The sequence below is a fragment of the Anopheles darlingi genome, chromosome 2 (genome assembly GCF_943734745.1).
Source record: "Anopheles darlingi chromosome 2, idAnoDarlMG_H_01, whole genome shotgun sequence".
Classification (NCBI taxonomy): domain Eukaryota; kingdom Metazoa; phylum Arthropoda; class Insecta; order Diptera; family Culicidae; genus Anopheles; species Anopheles darlingi.
Window position 1 is genome coordinate 45,089,403 of NC_064874.1, and position 24,386 is coordinate 45,113,788.

Here is a 24,386-nt window from a genome sequence, read left to right on the forward strand (position 1 = left end):
CAGGTACCGCTCCTGGCTCGGTGGATCCCGATCCAGTCCTTCCTCGTTCACGCGCAGTACACCCTCCTTGGAGACGGTGAACGACGGGGACGTTACCTCGTAGATGTACTCCATCCGTTCACCGAGCTCACTGCCAAGATCCTGATCGGTGGTCGAAAGTTTGATCGGATTACCGTCCGCATCCATCACCACCGTACCGATCGGGGAGTTTTCGTCGACGTAACCCTCGGTCGCGGTAGCGCTGATCATCGGTGGGAACGCATCGACCGGTTTAACGTGGATCGCCAGCTTGGCCGTCGTGTAGCGCTTCATCTCGGATACCTCTTCCGCTTTGACGATGATGTCGAACTTTTTGGCCGTTACTGATGCATCGACCAGCTTCGTCTGCTTCAGCACACCCGTCTGGGGATCGATTTCGAAGTAATTGCCATAGTTGCCCGGTATGCCGGACAGGAACGAGTACCGGATCGGGGCGCTGATCGTGTCGAGATCGATCGCCTGGATGCGTTCCGGTGTGACCGTCAGCACACCTTGCAGTGTACCGGCAGGTACGGAGGCACTGTACTCCGGGTTGAGGCAGGCACCGTCCAGCAGTACGCAGCCACGGTAGATGAACGATGGATCCTGATCGTCCGAGTCTGCCACGTCGATCGTCAGTGTCGTCGTTGCCGATAGCCGTTCTGAGGCGTTTCGTGCTCGATCCTGCAAAAAGGGGAAACAAAAAAACGTAAACGTGAATACCATTGTAGTTCAAACCTTCATATGATCATCATCTCCTAGGGTGGTCTCTCTGATTTGGTGGTGGTGGTGGTGCGATCAACCGACTTTCATCACTCACTGTGACAGTGATCTTATACAAATTACTGGTCTGTCCTTAAGAAGACACATTGTTACCAAAAATTCGGTCAGTTCGCTTGCCTGATGCCGCCTTTCACTTGCCAGCCCCAAAACCCAAGTTTGTCGAAAATTGCATCGTAAAAAGCTCCGGAGAGTGGCGGTGCGGTGTTGAAGGCTCGCAGAAGAGGCTATAAAATGCGGGCTCAAATTTGCGCTAATTGATACCCTGTGTGCATGATCCGGCATGACTGGCCGCCTCGGTGACACCCAGTGCGAAACTGTCCCCTCGTGTGGCAGTGTGCCAACGGGGTGCGCTGGGTTGTAATTCTTCCACTGGAACGACGACGGCCAGGGTAGGAGAGTGCCGCAAAATACTGTGCCCGTCGCAATCGGAGCAGGCCTAGTGGTTACCATTTAACGAGCAAAACGCCATTTAGCTGCTCCATTTTTTTTCGATTGCCAGTGGACATCAAGTACTCACGGCAGCACACAAGATTGTGTGTCAGTTGCTGCAGTTTTTTCCAAGAACAATCGGAACATTTTGGAAGTTTATTTAAGCTCTTGGCCAAATGAGGGGTTTTAGTCGATACTAAAACAAGGCGCTAAAGAATTGCATATTTGATTCTAATTTGTTGAATGTTTCTTACAGCATTTGAACTTCTAGTAAGCCAAGTCGCAGCCTTCTAAGAAAAATTCCCAGACAACAGACACAAAGGTAAATGGCCTCGGTTTCCCCCAGAGACACACGATCATCATGATCTCTTCACGCTTCAGATTTTGCTCTCCTTCAGGACTCTTGTTGCAGCACAAGCAACACAAACAGCGGAAGAAGAATAATAATAAGAAGAAGCCATCGAAATCCTATCGCGCCATCAGCGACCGTCCTCTCGACGCGAGACTCGAGACTGCCCTGAAGAGAACAAACATTGAACTTTACGGCTCGCTGGCTGGCCAACCACAGTGCGATCGTCCGCCCGTCACTGCGTCGCTTCGTTTGTGCCAATCATCCATAGCCGGGATCAATAGCACAGCGGGCAGAAGAACGCGGCGATCGATAGAACCGCTGGGGATTCGCGCGGTTAATCCACGCAAACAAACATTGCTCGCTTTCATTACAGAACGGCCAATGGGAAGGTCGAGGTGTTCGGGAAGTGATCCGCGGCGTTGGACCTAATAATCATTATCATCTCCATCATCATCATCAGCAGCAGCTTCGATTCGCGGCGCGGACTGGAACTGGTGGCTCCATTTCTACGATTCATCGCGAGTGCCATTGTGACCCGCCCGGCACACCGACGGCATAGTCTGTGGAACCTGTCAGTCAGTTACACTCGAGAGTGCATCGGATGACACTGTAGCGGACACCAACGCCGGTGAGCGATGCAAACGAGATGCGTTCCGTCCCGGCAGGCAGCACACCGCCCGAATGGGCTCTGGAATATGGTGGCTTTGAAGGACCCTTATGGTGGTCGGTGGCCTCCCTGGTATCCCCACCGTCCGGCCGATCGCCGGCAGAATGCGGTTTATTGGTCGTCATCGAGTGAGCGACGGTCCGGGATTGGGAGATCAATCGTGTACACCCGAGTCCCGTATGCGATCCTTGGCGCGATCATTTGTCAGGCTTTGGTAAATTGATTGTAATTGCCATCGCGATCGCTTGGTGGTGGTGGCGGTGGTCGGCACTGGTCAGTCAGCAGAAGGATTGGACGAGAAACGACGACTGGTTGGGGCTGGCTGGAGATTACCCATTAATCATCGGCCCTTTTGAGTGGCGGTGGTGGTGGTGGTGATGACGCACAATGGTCGGTCGGTGTCGAGGTCGGTTTCGTGGCTAGCAAACAATTCGAACACCCGGCGCCCTTATCCCCTAGACCAGATGATTCAACGACGTGCCCTGATATCGCGAGCCCTTTCAATCCCTGGCAACCAGTCCAGACCGGTCAGCGCCAGCCGGGGCTTGACTTTAATTAAAAATTATCCAAATGAAACAAAACCGTCAAGTAGATATTCGAAATTGAAACAAAATTTCTGGTCGATGTGTCGAGTGGGTTGTTTTTGGGCGATCGTGAGTGAACGAACCGGCTTGCCACGGTCGGTGGTCGTGCCGCATCGCCCCAGGGAGGGTCACAATTGATTGAAGCGTGTGTTCGCGGTGCCGCTGCCGCCATGCCTGATGGTGGGTCTGAGGCTCGCGAAAGGGATCCAAAAAATGAAATGTTTTGTTTCGTTGCGTTGTGGTGCGTTGAGGTTTGGGCTTGATGGTTTGACCTTGTTTTTCGACACCGTATTAACGCGATCGACGCAGCACGATAGTTATTAATTATCAGTTCAACCGGACCGTGGACCTTATAGGACCCTTAAGCGACGGTTTGGTGTCTGTGTGGTCCTGGTTGATACAATCAGTGCCAGCATTTGATCGACTGAGAGCTGGAATCAGCGACGATCGGGTCGGTAGAGATCAAGGTTAACTCAATTTAGCGACTTGCAATTACGAACGCGACATTACTTTTGATCGTTTCTTACATTTGAGCAAGGGTTAACAGGCACTTTGGGAGGTACAGTATTCGCAGCGAGAGTGAAATAAAGAGAAGTTGGACCTGCACTGTTTTCAGATATGCAACACGGGTGCATTCGAGAAGATGATCCATTTTTGAAGCGGTTTTTGTCGTATATTTGATGATTGGATGATAGAATAAACCGACAGTTCAGTCCTATGTAAATTGCATTACACAAGTTGAATATCTAAGATAAGTAGGCGATCGCAGTAAACATGGATTTATCTGCAATGCAAAAACTTCATATTCGTAACCTGATCTCTAACCGTACAGTTGTGCCTAGAGCAGTATTTTGTGCCAATAGCGCAAGGGCCAAAAAATGGATTAGAAATTTAAAAAGTAGTCACAGTTTAACAGTATTGCAGCCAGCGGTTAAGCCCGTGAGTGAGTTTTTTTTTAAATAAATTGAATTATTGAAGATAAAACTGTCTGATGATATACTTTTAAGGAAATGGCGATGGTGTTGCTCTCAGCAACGCGGGTTAAGGTTCAACAGGTCCCGGCAAGACCAATCTCTTAATAAGCAAGTATTTCATTTAATAATGATCGACGTGGAGGGTCAAGCGTCTCGGAGAGGAAAGAGGATTCATTTTAACTACCAAAATGTACATCGAGCAACTTCCGCTTCGCTTCTCCACAATGAAATGCCACCAAGTGTTGGCAGCAGCATCTTCATCGTAAAAGGTCGGACATGACAAGTGACCGCCTCGTGACCCCGCGACCAAGCAAACCAAAGGCTACATTGCACTTTCTCTTTCTTCGCATAATGTTGCGTATGACGTCATTATCAGCACATTCGAGCATTAAAAAGCGGTTTCCTCCCGGCGTGTTGTCCAGTAAAGTCACTCTATACAGGTGAGCATCATTAAAATACCAACGGAAAACGCACTCGTATGTGTGTGTGTGTGCGCGTGTGTGTATGTGTAATTGGCCAGCTTTTCCAGGTCGCTTCGATGGTGTCTGGTGTGCGGCGGTGATGGCGCTAGACACCCAAAACGACGACTTCACTTGCGCCCGGTAAGGAGGATAAGAATTTTCCAATTAAAATTGGCTCCACGAACACTATCGCACCACGCTCCGGGCATAATGGCGGGCGCGCGTGTGCTCTCACTACGTGTTGCTAGCGACCGTGTCCATGCTGAGTGCAGAATAACTGCCCCCTCGGGCGAGGGGGAAGCCAGGTTCGGAGTTCGGGCTTTGGCTGGACTGGCCAGCCGGAATTGAACAATACCACGAAATAACTATCTTTAGCGTGGTCTGCCACGGAACATAATTCGAAGCAACCGAACTACTACCGTGACTACAACCGTGAGGCCGCCGTTGGCCGATGGCGCCGGCTGCGCGATAGAGTTGTTTCTCCAACACCCCTCCCGCGCTCGGAACCCTCGGAACCACACCCTTCGGAGGACTGTGGAGTGGAAGAGAGCCGCAGAAATTATAATAAATTGATCACGACTTTCGGTCGCGCACCGAAGACGCCGCCGGAGACAGGCGCGAAATTCCCGCTCGCTCGGCCAATGGCACCAGCTCCTTGTACCGGTAAGGCTCGGAGCCAAGGGTGGCGTGCCATACGCGAGGCGAAAGCGTCAGAAGCGAGTGACCGAACGGGCGGAAGGAAGGAAGGACCTCTCGATCGATCGATCGACACCAGGTGATGACGATGATGACAATGATGATGAAAGGGAAAGGAGTCACCCAGGGGATAAATCCGATGGACCGACCTTTGTGTTGGCGGCGACGGCGCATTTGTGTTTATCACTCTCACTGATGATGACCCTCGCTTGCGCGAAGGGTGTGAGAGTAATTGCGCCCGCAAAAGGGTGGGGAGGACTCCCGGTCAGTGAGTTTTGCATCGTCGCCATCAGCCATCGTCATCGCCGGCGTCATGCGCTGCTGCTGAACCCGGAACCTCGCAAACACTCCAAAGGATCGCTTCCCCTCGCAACAACGCAACATTCGCACAATGCACGAGGGGGCCACCAGGTAATGGCTTCTGGCCGTAAATGGCAACCAAACGGTCCCCACTCGTCGCTGGATGGATGGATGGATGGCTGGATGAACGACCGAACGTCGTGTCCCTATTATTCCGAGGCGAACCAGACACCAGGCACGGATCTCGTCGTCATTACTTCCCGTTTTTTTTATCTTCTCTGTCCTATCCGTTCGGCCGGTTGGTGCGAGGGAGGCCAGACACTGCTTTATGGTAGTGCGCCGGTACGGTCGCCACGAATTAAGATCACAATCTTTATTATCGCACCTTAAGTGAGGTCTACATTTGGGCACCTTGCTCTCCTTGCACCTGGCGAATCGGTCGCCGTTGGCAAAACACTGAATTGCTTCTGAACTGAACTGTTCGGTCACTTGTCGTCGTGGTCGCGGTGTGCAATATTGCAGTTTCGCCATTAGCGCGTCATCGAAGGAGCAAGGCCGCCGGTTAAGGAGCCAAACAATTGATAATGCTGTTAATAGGTGCTCTACCCCGTATCGGGATAGTGTTTTTTTTGTGTGTGCGAGTTAAACTGTTAGCTTAATTAAGCATTTTATTGTACTTTTAGCCGGTATCGAGATGGAGAAGCATCACGATAAGTTCCTTTCCTAATGAACACTTCCTGGATGTTGGAACCGTCACGGATTTGACGTGGGATCCAGATGATCATGATGACTGCGCCGATTGCAAACTATCCTAAGCACGGCGCACTCGAGCTGAATGCTGCAGCCATCATTAGGGCACTTGACCACCGTCGGGTGAGCTGGGATGACTCAATTCACCACACTTCAATCTGCTGTGCTGCATTGGGCGACTATTATTTTAAAGTCTCTTTTGGAGGTGACCGTTGCGCTGTCTTTAATGACGTGTTATTTGGTTTTTTTTTATTCTAGTTTTAATGTTAGATCATCCCGATCATTCCGTTGGATTGAGGTCGTTCAAAGATTAATTGCTCGAGATTGAAATGCACCAAAAAAACTTTAGAGCCTGCAACAAGTTCTAAATTTTGGTTTATAAGAAACTCATCCTATATGAATGCTATATTCATATGCGATTCTGAGACCTCAACATTGTTCTGGCGAAGTATATTTGGACGCGTATATCAGAATGGACGACGTAGAAGTGGATACAATGCAGATCTATAAGCGGTTTTATTCTTTAAGCGGAGAAGTAGATATAGGCAAACGTTTGCGAACGATAAGGGGGTTCATTAGGAAGGCTAATCTGTTTTTAGTTTTCTTTTCCAAAACGGTCTAATCCACAAAGTTGACTAGTGACAGTTTTTGCGACTTACAGCATGCAAAAAAGTATGCATTCGCTTCAGTTTCTATTCTATACTTTACATTGCTTCGATCAATTTTGGATTTTGCTCGATCGAAAGGTGGAGCCTGGTTTAAATGAATCAGTTGTCTAGTAACTCCATAAAGCGATAAAGCCATAAGATTGGCCACTAAAGATGCGGTTGAGATTGAGAAAGAACACAAATGCAGCGTTGAATCGAGAGAAAAGATGATTAATTGATTAGAAGTGAAACTGTACGGGTTTCACACAAATGCACAATGCAATACAATATATTAGCGGTGGAAAAATTTTAACTGTGTGTTTTTCTTACATTACTCGACTGTTTCTTACGTAGCTTTTTTTTTCTAGTGTTTTTTGGAAAACATAAAAAGCAATGAAGTAGAATAAAAACAGAAGCGAATGATATGTAATTTCAAATTTTAGACTTAGTGTTTTCTCGAAAAATTAGCCAATAAGTCAATGTTTTGCAACTTTTTTTGCATTCTGTATTCGTGATATTCGACATCGCAAAAGTACACCGATTGGTGTTGTTTAAAGTCAAACGATGCATCAATCAGAATCCTCACCAGATGTACATCCCGTCTCTTCGTGCTTCCATTCAAAATACTAGCTTTAATGGTGTTGTCTGTCATTATTTGTACTCAGAGTCTGACCATTGATTATCTTTACATGAGGATTAATAAGATCCCTCAGCAGCAGCCCTCTTGTGTGTTTCAGCCTCAGACTTTAGACATCCTCAGCAGGCTTTGCTCCGAGCGCAGCCTCCAACCCGCTAATGCACTAATGCACTAAGACATTACTATACAAATGTTACCGCATAGCCTAACTAAGAGCTCATAAAACACTGTACCTATAGCGTATGACACTGAGCACCGCCAGCTTATGCAAATGCATCAATATAGAGCTGCCATCCACGAGGGATTCCCCTCCCCCCCTGTGCGGTGCGACAGTCACGACGAATCGAAATCGAAGCGCAAACTCAAGACAAGAGGAGCAATCACAGTGAAAGTGTCCACCGCGACCCAGCGTTCCATCTGCGTTGTTTGCATCCAGTCCGATTTGTTGTTAGCAAATGTAAAATGCAAAGTGTTACCGATTTGAGCGGTGCTCCGGTCCATCCATCCATCCATCCGTCCGCGCGCGCTGCTACTACTGCTTCTTTATGGCCACTCCTGTTACATCGAAGTAGCCCGGGAGCCACTGCTAAAAGACCCGTCGCCGACGCCGCCACTGATTCGCTTGCCACTCTTGACAACTTGACTTGAGCGAACCTCCCTCGCTGTCGGCTTTATGGCGACCGCGACCGAGTCAAGCGGACCAACAATGGCAAAAGAGACGCACCCCGGCGAAACGGTTCTGGTGCGGCGGTTTTTTTTTTACCATCGGAATGCAACCGGGCACACGTGCATTACCTGAGCAGAGGCTGAGGCTGACTCGAACCGGCCAAAGAACCGAATCTGGTAGCTCGTCCGAGGCTGAGGCTTCCACAGCAGCAGCCCGCGCAGTAGCATCAACCTCGCTCCCGTTCTTACCTTACCTTTTGCCCCGCCTTATCCAGCGATGCCGAAATAAGGGCAGAAACAATTTACCCATTTCGTAGGCTAATTCGTAGGGCAGTTAATCTGTTTCACCTTATGCGGTAGTGCGGCTGCACGATGCACCACGCCATGAGGACCACCGCTCAAAAGAAGTGGCCAGGGGGAAAGAAGTGGTTGAGGGATCGTTTTGCATCGCAAAACGACGACGACGACGACGCTCCAAAAGTGCTCCGTTGTCGGTCGCTCAACGGTGAGCTACGTAACGCTAAATGTGGCTCGTGGCCCGCAACCGGATGATGGGGTGCTTAAAGGGACGTGCACGTGCACAGGGTGCGCGCTACCGCATCTCGCGCTTGGCTCACATTTCGGTTTCGGCACACCGAGAGCACCTCACTCTCTTTCTATCTCTCTCTCTCTCTCTCGGCTGGTGGCTCGGTGTTTATGCAAATATGCGACGAGTTTTGTAACGAGCACAAGGACCGGAGGGGTGCCGGGATGCCGGGGTGCCGGTGAAGAGATGAATGCAAACATGCAGCACCTGGCCAGAGGCGAAAGGGTGCACCTCCCTTGAAGAAGTATGTGTCTCTGACCCGCTGCTGCTGCTGCTGGTGCTGTTGCTGGTACACACCACAATCGGTTCCAATTACCGATCGGCCACTGCCTGCTACTACTGCCAGCAACGCCCGCAATCGGCCAACAGTTCAACTCTTTTTCTGTGGTTTGTGGAATGAGACGAGAGGGAGCCATTTGCGGTGCGGTTGCATTGGTATTTAGGTTGCCAACGCGACGGCTACCAGTAGCCCGAGACAAACGGGTGCAAGCACCACCAAAGACAGACGACGACGACGACGACGACGAGTTGACGAGAAGCCGAGGAGAGCACCATATGAGCGACGGTCCGATATCGGGGTGCATATGGAAATGGCCACTGGCCATTCGCGGTGGGTCTGTCTGCCAAGACAACGACACGACGACGATGTACACGTCGTGGGGTGATAATTAAATTGTCAAGCCTGCAAACGGCTCACAACAGCAGCCACGCCACAACCGGGGAATCGATCCCAGCTTGGGATTGCCTTACAAATGGTATCCCGTGTTTTGTCAACCCCGTTGGCCGATTAGAGAGCAAGAAAGAGGCCGACAAAGAGAGTAGCATAATATCATGTTATCGGCATCAACAACAACAACAAGCACACGCTGGAAACTCCCGAATGCGAATTCATAAATCACGAACCTTCGCAACGAATTCAGGTAGTGCATTTGCCGGAAGGCGTTTGTCCGGTGGCCAGGGAGGCCTTTCTATGGGTGCGGGCCAGTGAGTGACCAATTCACCGCCGACGAATCTAAACTGCAGATACATCATCTCGAGCGGCGCGATCCGTCAACTTCACACTCGGTGGCAACAACCGCACGGCACGGCACTGAACCGAATCGAAAGTCTATAATTATGTGTCCGCTCCCGGGAGCCCTCGGGGTGTGATCTGCCTGCCTGTCTGCCTGTCTGCTTCTCTCTCCCTCTCTCCGGACTCCGGTCCGATTTGGTCGGTGTATTTCGAGGCGTTCCGTGGTTACTGCCGGGAACCGCGGGCAACCTTCAAGCAAGCGTGCTTTATCAGACAGTAACAGCACCGGGAACGGGAACAGGAACAGGAGAAGGAGAAGTGCCAATGGCGCGCGCGGCATGTAATAACCAATAATTATTCACTTCACACGTCGCACCGGACCGGACAGTGCAGCAACCGAGGGCCACAACACTTTCCCCCATCACCCGGGGGGGAATCCGAAACCACCCCGTGTCCCGTGTGCGGCATGCGGAAGTGTTAATGTTTTCCGAAAACTGGTACATTCAGTTCGCCCCCCGGGGTGGGGGAAACTCCAGTAGTGCACTATCGACGATAATGCGGGCGCACCATAATCTCCGGGAAAAATCGTCGCGGGGGTAGGGAGAAAAGTGGATGAAAAATCGGCGAAAGGCGGGATTCGATTTTTCAATCCCTTCCCGCCGGTGTTTTCCTCCTTCTGAACTGGAGCGCTTCTGTGTTTCAGCGTTGCACTCGTGTCCTGCTGGTGCTGCTGCTGCTGCAATTTATGGCCAATGTCACAGCATTGCACTAATAACGATCAAACAGAGGCACTCTCCGGGGGCGGGGACCGAATCCAATCGGAAGCCTGATTAAATAGCGTAACAGAGAGGCTCAACTACAACAGCATCAAATCGCGTTTAAATCGCGTGTACTGTTCCGCATTCGCGTTGGCTTGGCTTTGAAGTTAAATTAAGCGATCCAGCAACAGCAACAGCAGCACCTACGCTGGCCAGAGCCACGCAACGCAACACCCTTGGGGTGCGAGTGTCCCGTAGGTGGGGATCGCGAATGACATTTGGTGCAGAGCGTCGCTGGTCGCGATTTATTGTTTCTGTTGTTGTTGAACCGCTTCTGCGTTTAAGGCTACAATGTGTTTGTCCACCAATGTGGTGCTGTCGTATCCTGGTAGCAGCCTTCAGCCATCACAAAGCCAGCCAGCAGAATGCAGCAGTTTCCCCTGGCTGACATTCCGTTGTTGGTGCGTGGACGAACGGAAGTGGAACCACGCAGCTGGAACCCGTGGGCTTTGCGGGCACGCGATGCCACTTCGACATCGTGGTGGTGCTTCGACAGGTGCTAATTGGAAGAGACATTAATCTGCATACCGAGCGTGTCACTTGGGCACAACACGCCGGCATCGATCGGATGCCGATTGCGCGACGATGGCTTTGATTTATGCGACGAGTTAATTAGCCTTTGGCCTTGGGTGTTGCGTTCGTCGTCTTAGTTCATCATCAATCATCAGAACCGTGCGCTGTGGTTGGATGTCTCTAACCGATCTGCATTCGTAGCGTTCTTGCGAGACGGTGCGGTGTGAACTATTGGTTACGAGTGGTGGTAGTCGGCACGGAGGGGGTCCATTCCAAAATGGCATTCAAATGTAGCAGCAGCAGCAGCAGCAGCAGCAGCAGCAGCAGCAGCAGCAGCAGCAGCAGCAGCAGTGCACTTCTCTCGACGTCCTCGATCGATTGGTGGAAGGGAATGATACGCATGCATGCGGGCTCGATTCTAAAGCATGTACCAGTTAGAATCTGGGCACACAGAAAGTAGGTCATATTTCAGCAAAGAAAGGATATTCTATTGTTGTTAATTATTTGTTAGGTATTTTTGTATTTTTTTAAGCTTTTACCAAAGTTTTATCCCCTCATTCGCTCGCTTGTTGCACATGAACTTCATTTCAGAGATTTTTACACATTTCTTTAACATTTCTTAGTTTTCGCGTTGGATAATTGTCCATTAGAAATCGATGGAACGTAAATCCAGACCATTTGTTGGATTGATAGTTTTTCTTATGAAATCAATCTACATTAATTCGTAAAATTAATGCCTATTCCTGCTGTAAGGACTGCTGTCTAATCAGATCAAACTTACATATGATCCTATGGTGGTCGGCATTCGCCATTGGTGAATGAAGGACAAAATGCTTTTGTGTAGACAGTTTCTTTTGAATAACTTTCGATTAAACGTTGCTCCAATAGTGGAAACATATGATTTGTTGCCACAATTTCAGATCCTATGGACTGTGTTAATGAGCTAAAATATTACTGGAGCACTGCCTCTATGATTGTTGAAGTCTAAATTGTTTCCTGGTTATGCATTTTTACGCGATGGAACCATCGTCCATCGAAATGCATGGTTTGAACTCAGTCAACATTTGTTCCTACGGCTTCCTTGGATGGAGTTGGGCAATCAAGCTGTGTTCTGGGGCCGCAAAATTTCTCACAAACATATTACTCGAACTGTGATGCTGTCCGTTGTGATTTTTTTTTTTTATAAAATCCTGCTAAGAAATCCCCGGATTGTTGCAAACTGTTTAACCATGTTTTGTCCGTAGAATCGGGCATAGTTACACTTTTTCGGCTGTTTTATTTTACCAGATTCAGCGTAAGATTCTCTCCAGTAACGTTAAAATATGGTTGGTTTAAATTTGCAAAAAATCAATGATTTTCGTGTTTTGGGGTGCAGATTTTCGTTTTAACCTTTCGCGTTCCATCGGCTATATCTTTTGAAGGTGTACTTCAAATTTGACAAAAAATTTAATCACTAAGCAAACAAACTACTACAATTAAAACGCTATCAACTGAGATATAAAGTGATTACTAGCGCCGCTGCAGTGATTAAAAACGTGTGTCCAGATTCTAACTATTACAGACTTTAGTCTGGAACTACAGTTCAGTTGCAGTTGTTGTCTTCGTCATCGCCACAACCTGCACCTTAAATCGATGTCCTTGTAGTGCATCGCACGGTGTAGCTACTGGGAATGTAGACCACTCGGGCGAACATGCTCCACCATTAGAGGTGCCTCCGAAACTGCGCCCAACGCTACACGCTGCGTTCGAGGCATGTATAAATGCACTCTGATCTACTTTCGAGCACGCGTACCATTTGCTAGTACCTTAATTGCTGGAACCGAACCGAACCGGGGAAGCTGTTCTTCTTGCGTTACAGTTACCGTCGGACAGCAGGTCGGCGTCGAGGTCGGCACTCGGCAGCATCTCATTGTTGTTGTAGAGTTCGCGCGAGAGAAGAGGGTTCGCTCCCCGGAGTGGGGGGGAAAAAAGCTTCTTTCTCGCATGAACTAAAAGGGGGCGCAAGTCGGGGTCGCACACCACCGGTAATGATTGTTCGTAATCGGAGCCCAACTCACACAGACAGACACACATACAGACAACGGCACACGTCTGGCTGGCTGGCACACAAAAGGAAGGAAATGCGGTCAGCGCGGAATCAGTTCAACCCGCCTTCGAGGGGGAAGGGCCAAGTGGGCGATGCTGGTCTACGATAACGTGGCCACGGAGTTCAAGAAGGGCCTCGCGTTGCCGCCATGCAGTACTCCAGATAGCGGGTATTCAGCAGCAGCAGCGGCAGCAGTCGGAAGAATGGATTCCGCCCCGAGAACCGGTTAATGTGGTTAAGGTGTGCGCTAGAAAATGAGTTCACTTCCGATCGGAGTTAATTGGCGAACACATCGACGGCCAGGGAAGGCCCTGGCAGCCATCGCCTGGCGATATCGATTTAATGCCCCGAACGATGCCCCGAACACCCGATCGGGAGATCGCGGTCTCGCGAACCATTGTGTGGCATTAAGGCGCACGCGCGCACGCGATCGCCCCTTTGGCATTTCGAACAGGAAGTACCGGGAATGCCGGCCAAGTGCTGCTCAACTCACTGCTCCCCCCCCCCCCCCCCTTCACATATCATCGCGTTTTATCACGCGATGGCGCGGAGTGCAAATGCTTTTCGCACTTTCTTTCTGCGCGCGACTCGCGACGACGACGACGATGTTGTTGTGCTTCACTCGTCGGACGACGTATCGAATCGTGGTGCAGCTGGGCCCGGGCCACTTCGGAAATGATGAATTGGCTATTATTAAGTGATTAAATAATGTGACGCAACGGCCGCCCCATCGTTTGATGCTGGCCGCCGCCGCCATCACCATCATCATCAGGTGCGATGGTCGATGGAACGAATCGAACGGGTTTTAACCCTCTGGAGCTCTCTCTGGCCAGGCGCCTGGCATCAGCATCATCTCATGGCATCTCTGCTGCGCCAGGGGCGTCGTCGTTGGCCACTTTCACTAGGTTCGCGTGCGTTCGCTGGCGCAAATGACTGGCACACGCACCTGATCGACCGCAACGACGACGGCGACGGCCACTAGGCACTTGGGGAACGGGAACTCGAATCAAATTGCAAAGTTCATATCTGCCCTATGCCCGCGAGACTGACCCCCCGAGCGCTGCTCAGAAATTCAGAAATTAAAAGCCAGCTCTCGGGCCCGAAGCGGCGGGTGCTGCGTAAATCTTTCCCCATAAATCAGGAACCACTTTGTGCGTTTCCACACGTTGGCCACGGCCACTCTTTTTATCGTTTTGTCCTTGCGTGCTGCAACCTTCCCCTCGCTGGAAGGTGTTGACGAGTGGAGTGTCCGGAGAGGAACCTTGCCATTTGTTTGCGCGATCCTATCGTGCATTTGCGCTCCCGGCAAAGAGATGTTGATGATGACGTGGTGGAGTGAGTAAGTAGAGTTCTCGCGCGGTCTCACGATAGGTCCGGCGCTGGTATCTTTATTACGCGATCACTGATCCCGGTCCCGGGAGAAGTGTCAGGTTCCCGAGTTCCCGAAGAAGAGACGCGCGCGAGAGTTGATTACACTTTCAGCGATGATGTTGATGGTGATCATGGATGATCATGGTACGTGCGAATATGTGAAGATCGGAGCGGATCGCAGCGGAGCGACGCTTCTTGAATTTGTTGAACGTCGTGCTAGTGTGCGGTGCCTGAATACTAATACGTACAGCGTAGAGGACGCGTACATTCAACCTTTTATACATACATACATGGCGATCAGCAATGGCGAAGGTGACATTGTGATGACACATGTTAATGGCTCCCCACCGACTGATCGCATCGCATCGAGTTTGAGCCCCGATCTGGATGTGTTTTCCTAGAAACCAGAACCCCAACTACGATGACGACAACCGGGATCATCTCCTTAACGTCATTGCACGAGGCACCAATTAGAGAAAATAGGCGCCGCCGCCGGTGCTGGTGGTGGCCACGTCATCTTTGCTTTCTGTGTTTATGCAACGATCAAGACGACAAGACAGAGAGAGAGCATGCTGGAGGCCCTTCTGGATGGATACTCGCGATCGAATGGGGTGTAACATCTTCAACATCGTCGCCACGGCCATTGTACGACGATCGCGACCGCAACGACGCTCTATCTAATGGAGCGACTGGAGGGGTATTAACGGTACGTCCCGGTAACGGCACGGTACATTTCCAAATCCCATGCTCTCTCGCGGTGTGATCGTGAAATGTTAAAATGCTTCTCGCGATGCGCGATGTCTTCTTGGCAGCCCTTTGCTGCTGCTGCTGGTGCTGATCATGTGAATTTATGCTGTTATTGATTCGCTTTCGTCTCCGCGATCAGGCTGCTGGGCGCAGAGAGAACCATGAGTGTTTCGCGTCGTCGTCGTCATCGAACGCTGGTGACGACGGGGACGAAGTGATTTCATAAAAATTCGTGATAAAACCCCCACTCGGCACTCTACTGGCGAGAAGAACTCGCTTCCTCGTTGCTCGTGGAACGAAAGATGGCACCGCAGCTACGATGCTGCTGCCTCTGGGGTTTCGCGAAATCCCTCTCAAGCATAACCGATATCGATACCGACACGGTTGCTGCCGTTGCAGGTGTGCCAGGGCCACGGATTGTGGTACTTTGGTGCTGCTGCTGCTGCTGGTGGTAGGTTCACATTTAGCTGCACTGTTGCAGCGAATCCGATTCACGATCGAAACGCATCATTAAACCTGCGCTTGCGCGAGTTGCATGCGATGTTGCACCCGCGCTTGTGCTCATTGTGCTTGTGTTGCGGTATTATGAAGGAGAGGCAGAGAAGATGGAGTGCAGCCACCTTAAGAAGCTTTTGCCATTCGAAACGGGCCGGTGGACGGGCGCAAAATTAGAGCAAACGGTACGCGCTGTCACCATCGCACTATAGCCGCACATACAACGACAATTTAGAGTGATCGTGGCGTGTGTGTCGTCGGTCTGCACACCTACAGGACAGCACACGGTGTCGCGTGCAGCAGCAGCAGCAGCAGCAGCAGCAGCAGCAGCAGCAGCAGCAGCAGCAGCAGCCCTGGTGTGCTGGTGTGTTTGGCGTATTTAAATTCGCTTTCGAAATGCACGCGCGCGCGAACCAGAACGCGCTGCTGTCGCCGATGGAGCTAACAAATGGCCCTCCCCCCGAATAAGGGAAGGAGAAGGACTGAAATGGAGCAAAGCAAATCATGCCTCCAAAAGGAACCGAGGGCAAATGCCCGGTTGTACCAGGCGTCAGGTGCAGCTCGACCCCCATCCCCCGGGGTTTCACATCCTGTCAGGAAGGTATTTACGGTCCCCGTAAGAGCTGGCTTCAGGTTGACATTTGCTGGAGGTTGGAACCCCCGTTTTGCGTCCCATCCTCCAGCGTTTTGCTTCCCTTCCCTGTGGTAGCGCGTTCTGTGTGGTAAGGTGTTGTAAGAAACTATTTAACGCCTCGAATGGAATTACCCGGAGTCAAGTCACCGGAGACGTGACAAGACGGGGAAAGGGGGGAGGTGGCAAGAGGTCCGCTCTGCTGCTAGTGTGTGCGATGATATCAAAGCCGCTTTACCGCTCAATTCGTTCCGATCCGTTGGTGCTGCGGCTGGTGGTGCAGCCCCTTCCAAAAAATAAAGGTCTTCGATTCTCTCTGTCGCACACTCGGTTTGCGTGTGCTTCGTCTCGCTTTTTCCCATGAGATCCCCCCCTGAGGACAGGCCAAGCAGGGAGGAGAGAAGTGGCTGTTCATAAAGAAAACGCCGCGGATTGCACTTAAAGTCGCGCCATTTAAATTACACTTAATCGGAGCTTTGAAGGGAGGTGGAGGTAGAGCTGGTGATCGTGGTGGTGTTGTTGGTGACTTTTTGTACGATCGAGGGGGGGGGATTGCTATATGAAATCATAATTATGAAACCGCCCGAAACCCGATTCCCATCGTCACCGTCAGCCGTCAGTTTGCGCGAATGACCATAAAGCCGCGATTCGGTACGCAGATCGTACAAATGTGAAATGTAGTACCACCTACGACAGAGCGAGACACAGACACATAAACACCCACAAAAAACACGATCAATGGGCGATCGTAAACCGAAGGAAAGGGAGCAGGAGGTGGTGGTGGACAGGAGAGTTTCATTCATTCACTAGCTAGCGATCGATCGATCGGTCGCGTTCGCGTTCGCCCGTCGTCTAGATCAATTGGCGATCGATCGATCGATCGCAAAAGCTGCGGGGTGTTGGGAGAGGGAACACAACTACTACTTCGTCGCACCGCAGCAGACCGATCGACGCGGGCGCGCGCGCGCGCGACGCGATCTCGACAGCACAAGGGTGTCGCTGGAAGCCACAAGCTTTGCGATCGCGCGCCTTCCTTTAGAACCTCTCAAGCCGCGTCTCTGTCTCCATCCCTCTGCCTCCTTCTAGTAGTGTCGAGCACGCAGTATTGGCTCGAGAACTCGGCCCACCACCAATCAGAAAACGATAAAATCATGCTCCATTTTTAGGGTGAAGCCTCATTTGCATATAGAGCATTGCGCGCCGGAACCTGTTCTGGCGAGCCAGCGAGCGAGCGGAGCAGAACACGAAACAACAAAGCCTGTCGCTGTCACCTGGCCGAAGGTCAACCAGCACCCCGGTTGGACCAAACATGGACCGCGGCTGGCTCTCGAGAAGGGGGTTTTTGGTGGATTGACCCTTTTACTCCATCCGTCCGAACTAGCAAAAGACCGAGAGCCAATCAAACCGCTAGCTCAGATAGATCGCTCGATCGCGATTGCGCGTGCTATATCTTGTGCGTGCGTGCGTGCGTGTGTGCGTGGTGTGCAGCATGTGTTCTGCTGTCCATGTTCCGTCTAACAACTTGATCGAGAGAAGTCACCGCAATTACACCTCGCACTCGCAATATAGTGCGCGATCTGATCGTGCGATGATCGTCGGTAGGGAGACAGAGGAGAGGGGGGCACACACAGACCTGTTGATCAGGCATGGCCACATCATAAATGGTAATCGTAGTGGGTAGGGTAGGTGGTTGGTTTCATGGTTATGGTTTATGTTTTCATTTTTAACGAATTTCGGTCTCACGATCGATCGGTGTCGAATCGAACTGTTTGAAAACCATATTATCACGTCGTCAGGCGCGTCGTTAATGCTCATTTCTCTAACCACACGGGTCGTGTTCTCTCACCTCGTTTAACGATTACGGTCGATTCAGGATTTTCTACATGGATCTAGCGTAGATTGCAGAGTCGCTGATCATCAAGCGGAAGATCAAGGCTGCAAATATGCGTCAAGTGAATCCCTTTTTAAGTGAAGTGAATACCGAGCACAATCGGTATCTGCATTGTTTTCTATTTTATCAGGTCGCAGAATTAATTTATGCAGTTTTTATTCAATAATTGTGGCATAATTACTACTACTTAACATATTACTAGCTTATTGAAAGTATTATCCATCGTTGCCTGCAACCTTTTCCCATCTTTAAGGTAGTTCCCTGGTTTCGTGTCGATAGAACTCTTCATCTATTGAAGCAATTCAGTCAACTACCAAACAATTTTTCAAGCAACCAAACAAATATTATTCAGAAAGAACAATATGTCTGGTGTATACATTTTATCGGTTTTGCAACAAACGGCCCAGCGTTATAGTTAACAAAAAAATAACACTATCATGTTGGTTATCCCATTTTGGCCGTTTTTTTTAGCGAGAACCTCGTTTCAAATGATTCAATTATTGACGATAATGTTCTCCATCAATAAATTGTCCAGTTTTCAGAGGTTTGTAGTGCACGACAGCCACCAAATCTTCATCTTCCCGTTTTTTTTTTTGTTGGTCTGAACGTGTCTGTAACGTTAAAATCTCAACTTCTAATCCTATGAAGCTTTCACATTTTTTGTGTGTTTCGTAACATGTTCATCATAAATGTTAAACCAACAAACGAGAACTGTTAGCAACCGTTTTCTTCAAATAAAAAAAGGTTTTTAAACTTTGACCCGCAAAATTGGCTTTTTAGATCCAAAACTTGACATTTACTATTCGAGATAAAAAATATGCTTTAGTCGATATTATGAGCAATCACTTATTTTGTTTTAAAGGTGTTGTATATCATTGTTGAATATCAGTTCACTTTGGTTGCTATGGTGGGAAATATATATAAAGCAGAGCAACCAACTGAACAGAACAGTTTTAACTGTATTGTTGAGAATAAACCAATACGTTACAAAAGGTATTTAGTTATACTTTAAAACGACATAACATATGTTGCTGTGAACCTTCCCAAAAAAAAAAAAAATGGCGTCATCTTTCTGCAGAATCGAAAGGACTAATGCAGGAACCTAATAGATAGCGAATCGGATTTATTAAAGACTCTCGGCTCCAGGCGGTCCGGAACTCGATGCCACCATTCACCCGATGCCGAGGTGCGGCATCAACCATCTCTTGTGCCGAGCCGTCCGTCCCCGTGTCTCGGCAGCACTCTTGTCCGGCCACGATCATCCGGTTTGATTTGTGAATGGATTTCTACGCGGATCACGACCGTTCCTCCTCCTTCTCTTTATCTCCCCATCATCCCAAACAAATCCCAAATGCATTTGGCGTCGCACGGGAATGGAATGGGACGCATTCCGTGGTCTTGGTGGTCACCCACCGGAGGTGTGATTCCCACAAGCGCACACGCGTGACCACGTCGTAAAGCGGATTGGGATTCGATGGCGACATTGCTGCCGGTACCGGTGCTGGTGGCAGCTACATCGCGTTCGACAGCGTGCTTTTAGCACCTTCTGTGGCGACGGCAGCAGCAGCAGCAACGCCCGCGGCGACGAGAACGCCCGCGTTTTTGGGGGGAGCGATTAATTTAATTAACCTTTCACTTCTTCGTGCGTTCACCAAAGCGATCGGTCGGCGATCGGTGGGCAACAGGCGGGTGACAGAAATCGCGACACGCATTCGCATCCTGGTTCCAGGTATGTCGCGTCTTCAAGTCATCATCGCGCACCGATCGCGCACTGATCGCTGATGATCGATCGCTACCAGTACACACTAGTAGAGGAGATGAGCTTGCACCGGACTGGCTGACTGACTCCGGTGGACTGGACGTGGTGCAGCATCTTCAAAGCGTCAAATGGCAAATGGCCGGACCGAGATCACGGCACCGTTTGTTGGTTGCGCAAGACAAGGTGCTGCACACTTGATTGATGTCTCCCGGTGCCGGTGTGTAACCTACTCCACGACCTATGCTCTCCTCCCTAGTGCACACACCTGTGACAGGGCCATATGTTTTGTAATTTCACGTTCGTTATCCCCGCGGGCGATCGGTACCTCCGTCATCGTCGTCGTCGTCGTCGTGTGGTGGGCCATCATCAAGATGAAGATGTCTCTGTAGGATGCGCAAGTGGCACACCAGCAGGGTACCAACACTACAAGTACCACCCAGCGCGCCACGATGATGATGATCGTGAGGCGATCATTGCTTTGACTTTTTACGATCCCGGCGTGCAGCGAGCGAGGTGTTAAGTAAATTAGGATTATGAAAATGGCCGCCGTCGCCGCCGCCGCCGTAGTGTTGTGCAATCGGGCAGCGATCGCGTTGTAGTCTTTTGCTTGCTGCACTTCCACCCCACGATCGGATCGAATTTTGTTTTTTCGTTTTTAGGGGTCACAAGAGGTTGCCGCACGGATGATGACGCAAAAGGATGAGGCTTGGCCAGCTCTAGGGCTTTCTGTCCGATGGTGTTCCTCTGCTTCGTCAGTTCCGAAAAGACAAACAAATGCCCCACTCCCGGCCTTTGTCGAACAAAGATCAACAAACCCATAGAGACCCTCACTCACGGAGGGAGAGTCCGCATAGTCAAACACCGCGGCCACCCTGTGCTGGCTCTGCAAATACAGTGTCATTTACACTCCACTCACGCACCTCTTCTTCGGTGCGCCACGCGCTAACGGTTGCTGCTGCGAAGCTATCGACGACGATCAACGTCTCGATCAGGTGCCACGCTTTTTAGACTTTGTTTTTACTGAATGGAACCCCCGCGCAGCCCTCCTATTCAGCACACACACACACCCAAACGGGGCAGTCCGCGGCCGAGAGACATGAATGAAACCTTCTCTAGTGTTCGATCGCGCGCGCCCGAGTGTCGCGTCCAAGATTGATCGCGTGCGCGCGCGATCGCACGGTTATGTAACACGCCGTGGATCGGTCGATCGGTCGGTGGGTCCTTCTGCTTTGCAAAAGTCGATGAAAAAACAATACTACTGGGGCGGGGTGGAAGAGTGCATGGCATGGCATGGCAGGTTGCGATGGCCCAATTAGGACCATAGGAGGACCCGGCCGGCAGTGGTTTTGCTGGATGCGACGACGCGACGCCGTGCTGACGCAACGCAACGCAACGCAACGCCTGGGTCAGTTGCAGCAGCCACGATCATGTCCTTAGTTGGATCGAGGGAGGGTGCAGCCACGCACTATCGCTTTGATTGCCTTTGAGGCCTTGAGGTCGTGTTTTAGTCGCCGAATTGTTTGACCAGACGCCGACGCCGACGCCATTTCGACCCGTTTATCGATCGATCGCCGGTTGATCGAATATTTCGTTCCGGTCGATCGCGCTGATCAAAAGAAGTCCCCCCGAATTTGATGACGTTTTTTGTCGCATCGCTTGAAGCGTCGATGGCTTTTTAACCTGTCGCGAACTGGCTCCGACTCTGGCCCAGGCCTTGGCCACGGATGAGCACTTTCTCTTCCCTTTTGCACTCGCCCACCCCCGGGGAGCCCGGTTTACCCGGAAGCGATCGATGAATGTTGAGTAATGCTTCTGCTTGCCAGCATCGGAGAGAAAGAGAGAGAGAGGGAGGATAATTAGGCAGCGCTGGTGGGCTCCAGCATGGCCACGGTGTAGTAGCCTTCGCGCTTTTCGGAATCCCCGGGTCCGAAGAATCCGCGACCACAGCACGGATCCGGCTTCGGCGCCGGCCAAGTCTTCCGATTATGCTGCGTTACGCAACACCGTTGACGGCATATGAGTGTGTGTGTGTTCGTGTGTGTGACCACTGACTGCCCATGGTCCGGTCTGGTCCGGGGTCCGGTGAGCTATAATTATCCGAAATCATTCCTTGAACCTTTCGGAAGGGCTGCCACTAATTAGCCGGACGAATATGTTCGACATTTAGCGCTGAGAGGCGCTCTCGTAGTGGCCAGACCAGGCCAGACCGGACCGAGGATGGATGTGCAACTCACGCGTGAGGATGTGATGGAATTGACGCATAAAATGCAGTAAACCTTTCATCATCATCGTTTCACTAAACATTACTCCGGTACCCACCTCGAGCTGCGCGTACGTACCGAGACGACTCCAGCTCCAGAGCTCGAGCGAGCGAGCGATCGCCGAGAGCAGTGACCGTGTTCGCGTCATTACAACCTTCCGTGCATCAGCACGGAGCCACCACGGAGCTACCACGGAGGCCACTCTCTAACAAGTGAAGCTGGAGCACAGGTGGTTGACAGCAATTAACCTCCTCCAGAGGGGGGAATCCAAGGTGGTGCCCACGGTTTGCGCCATTCAAATGGTGCCCAGGGGATATGCGCGCGTGAGGCAGCTCCAAGGAGTGAAATGGCCGTCGCCCGTATGCAATACTTAGAGCGCATACAGCGACAGTTTTATCACTCGACACGACACGATGTTGCACAGGAAGAGATCGATCGATCGGTCGGTCATCGAGTTGTCGGCTAACATTGAACGTAATAGTAGATTTTGTTCGGAATTATTACAATACCTTGAGAACAACATATCGCAAAGCATGCTTGGATAGCGGGTTCAATCTCTTAATTTTTCCACGCATGCTTTGATCATCATTTCTTTGCTAGGGGATACCCTTGGGGTGTTTTGGAATAAATTCTCCACAGGAAAAATAATAAAACCTTCCATATTACATGGAATTCGCTAGATACCCTAGACATTCACAAGTGTGTGTGTGTGTGTGTAAGGGTAGAAGGGGCAATTGTTACTGTACTTCAACCTAATTTTCTTTAAATTCGAGACCTTTTTCGTTCACTACCGCATCATCTTGAGTGGGTATTCGCAGTATTGTGCCACGGAGGTAAATTAAGGTATCATTTTAAGTATCTTGTTGTCTGCACTCTTTGGATTTTGTTTATATGTTACTTGCACAGTTAAACCATACAGGTGATGCATATGTTATGTTATCGAGTCGGTCGAATTGCAGAAGTGTATGAGAGCAATTTGTTGTTTCAGATTTAATCTCTATTTCCTATTAAGGAAAACAGTAAAGTGACCGAAGAGCCTTGTGTTCCTTAGTAAACATTGGACGGTTTGCAGCAAGTTCTGCAAACGAAATCCGAATCCGACACGGAAGTGACCTACAGGATGCTTCATTTAGGGACAGGATCTATTTAAATCTTGAATAGCTCCGTTATTTTTCCGCCTGAAACGCCAGTCTACGCCATTTTATGCCATGACCTCTGTTGCCAAAACCTACCAGACTCTGAGTCTTGTAAACGAGACTGGAAATGGTATATTTTTTCGTTTTGGTCGTAGTTGCCATTGGAGCGAAAGATGTTGCTTTTTGGTGGTGTTGGTGATTAATTTGATAGTATTATTTTTTTTTAAATCAGGCTGTAAAAAATCACAAGTTCATTCATAAGAGCTTAACAAGACTTCTAAGTTTTTTCAGCAGTAGTACACCAGTCTCGTTTGCAAGACAAGACACTAGCAATAGGGCCCTATAAGTGACCTCTTCGTTTGCGGGAATTGACGGCACCGGGCATTTTTCTGTGGGGCTATTTGAAGATTAAGCTGTATGCTAGCAAACCGAAGACTATTGAAGAGGTAAACACTAATGCCAGAGCAGATAATTGCTGCTATTACGCTCTGATTGTTGTCAACTACCATGTAAAATACCCAAAAAGGACCACTTTTTTGTGTCCAATCGAGGCGATCATTTGATCGATATTGTATTCCGAGTGAGTTGTCAATAAGTGGCATTGTATATCCAAAATTAAACGGGTTCATTTGCCAAAATCGGCAGAAGAATGGCGGAGTTATTCAATATTCAAATAGGTGACCAAAACCAAACACAACGTGAGTCCGTCTGTTCGTCCTCATATCACGACACGATGTCACAGACTCCCAGACCTGCTTCGATGATTTTGCATCCGGATTTCCGGATGCGGAACGGAGAAAAAAGCTAATTATGATGTTCGCTATGATGGTGAATGCCATGCCATGTGCGGCTTCCTCTTCTTGGGTCTTGGGCTTCGGTTAATCGCGTGCACAGCAGCACCAGCAGTAGCAGCGCAAGTAGGGCGCGTACCGAGGGCATAGTGATGTAACCCAAAAATGACCTCCTCTGGAGAGGTCAAACACACTCCCGTATGTGTGTGTGTGTGTGTGTTTTTCGCTCCCCCGAGGGACGGACCGTGACCAACTAATCGCGGGAATCCACTGATGCTGGTGTTGAACTCTCTGCAGACTCGTTATCGGCGCGACATGATCGACC

At 50.1% G+C, this 24,386-nt stretch overlaps 1 protein-coding gene across 2 annotated transcripts in view; it reads right to left on the minus strand.

Annotated features, from left to right (window-relative positions):
- LOC125949230 (cadherin-99C) overlaps nucleotides 1-24,386 on the minus strand; it is a 151,152-nt gene that overhangs the window by 5,218 nt on the left and 121,548 nt on the right. For both annotated transcript variants that reach the window (XM_049676052.1, XM_049676051.1), the window contains exon 8: nucleotides 1-702. This exon is cut by the window's left edge and continues 2,603 nt beyond it. In XM_049676052.1, coding sequence (XP_049532009.1) covers nucleotides 1-702 — 702 coding nt within the window. The remainder of the gene's footprint in view (nucleotides 703-24,386) is intronic.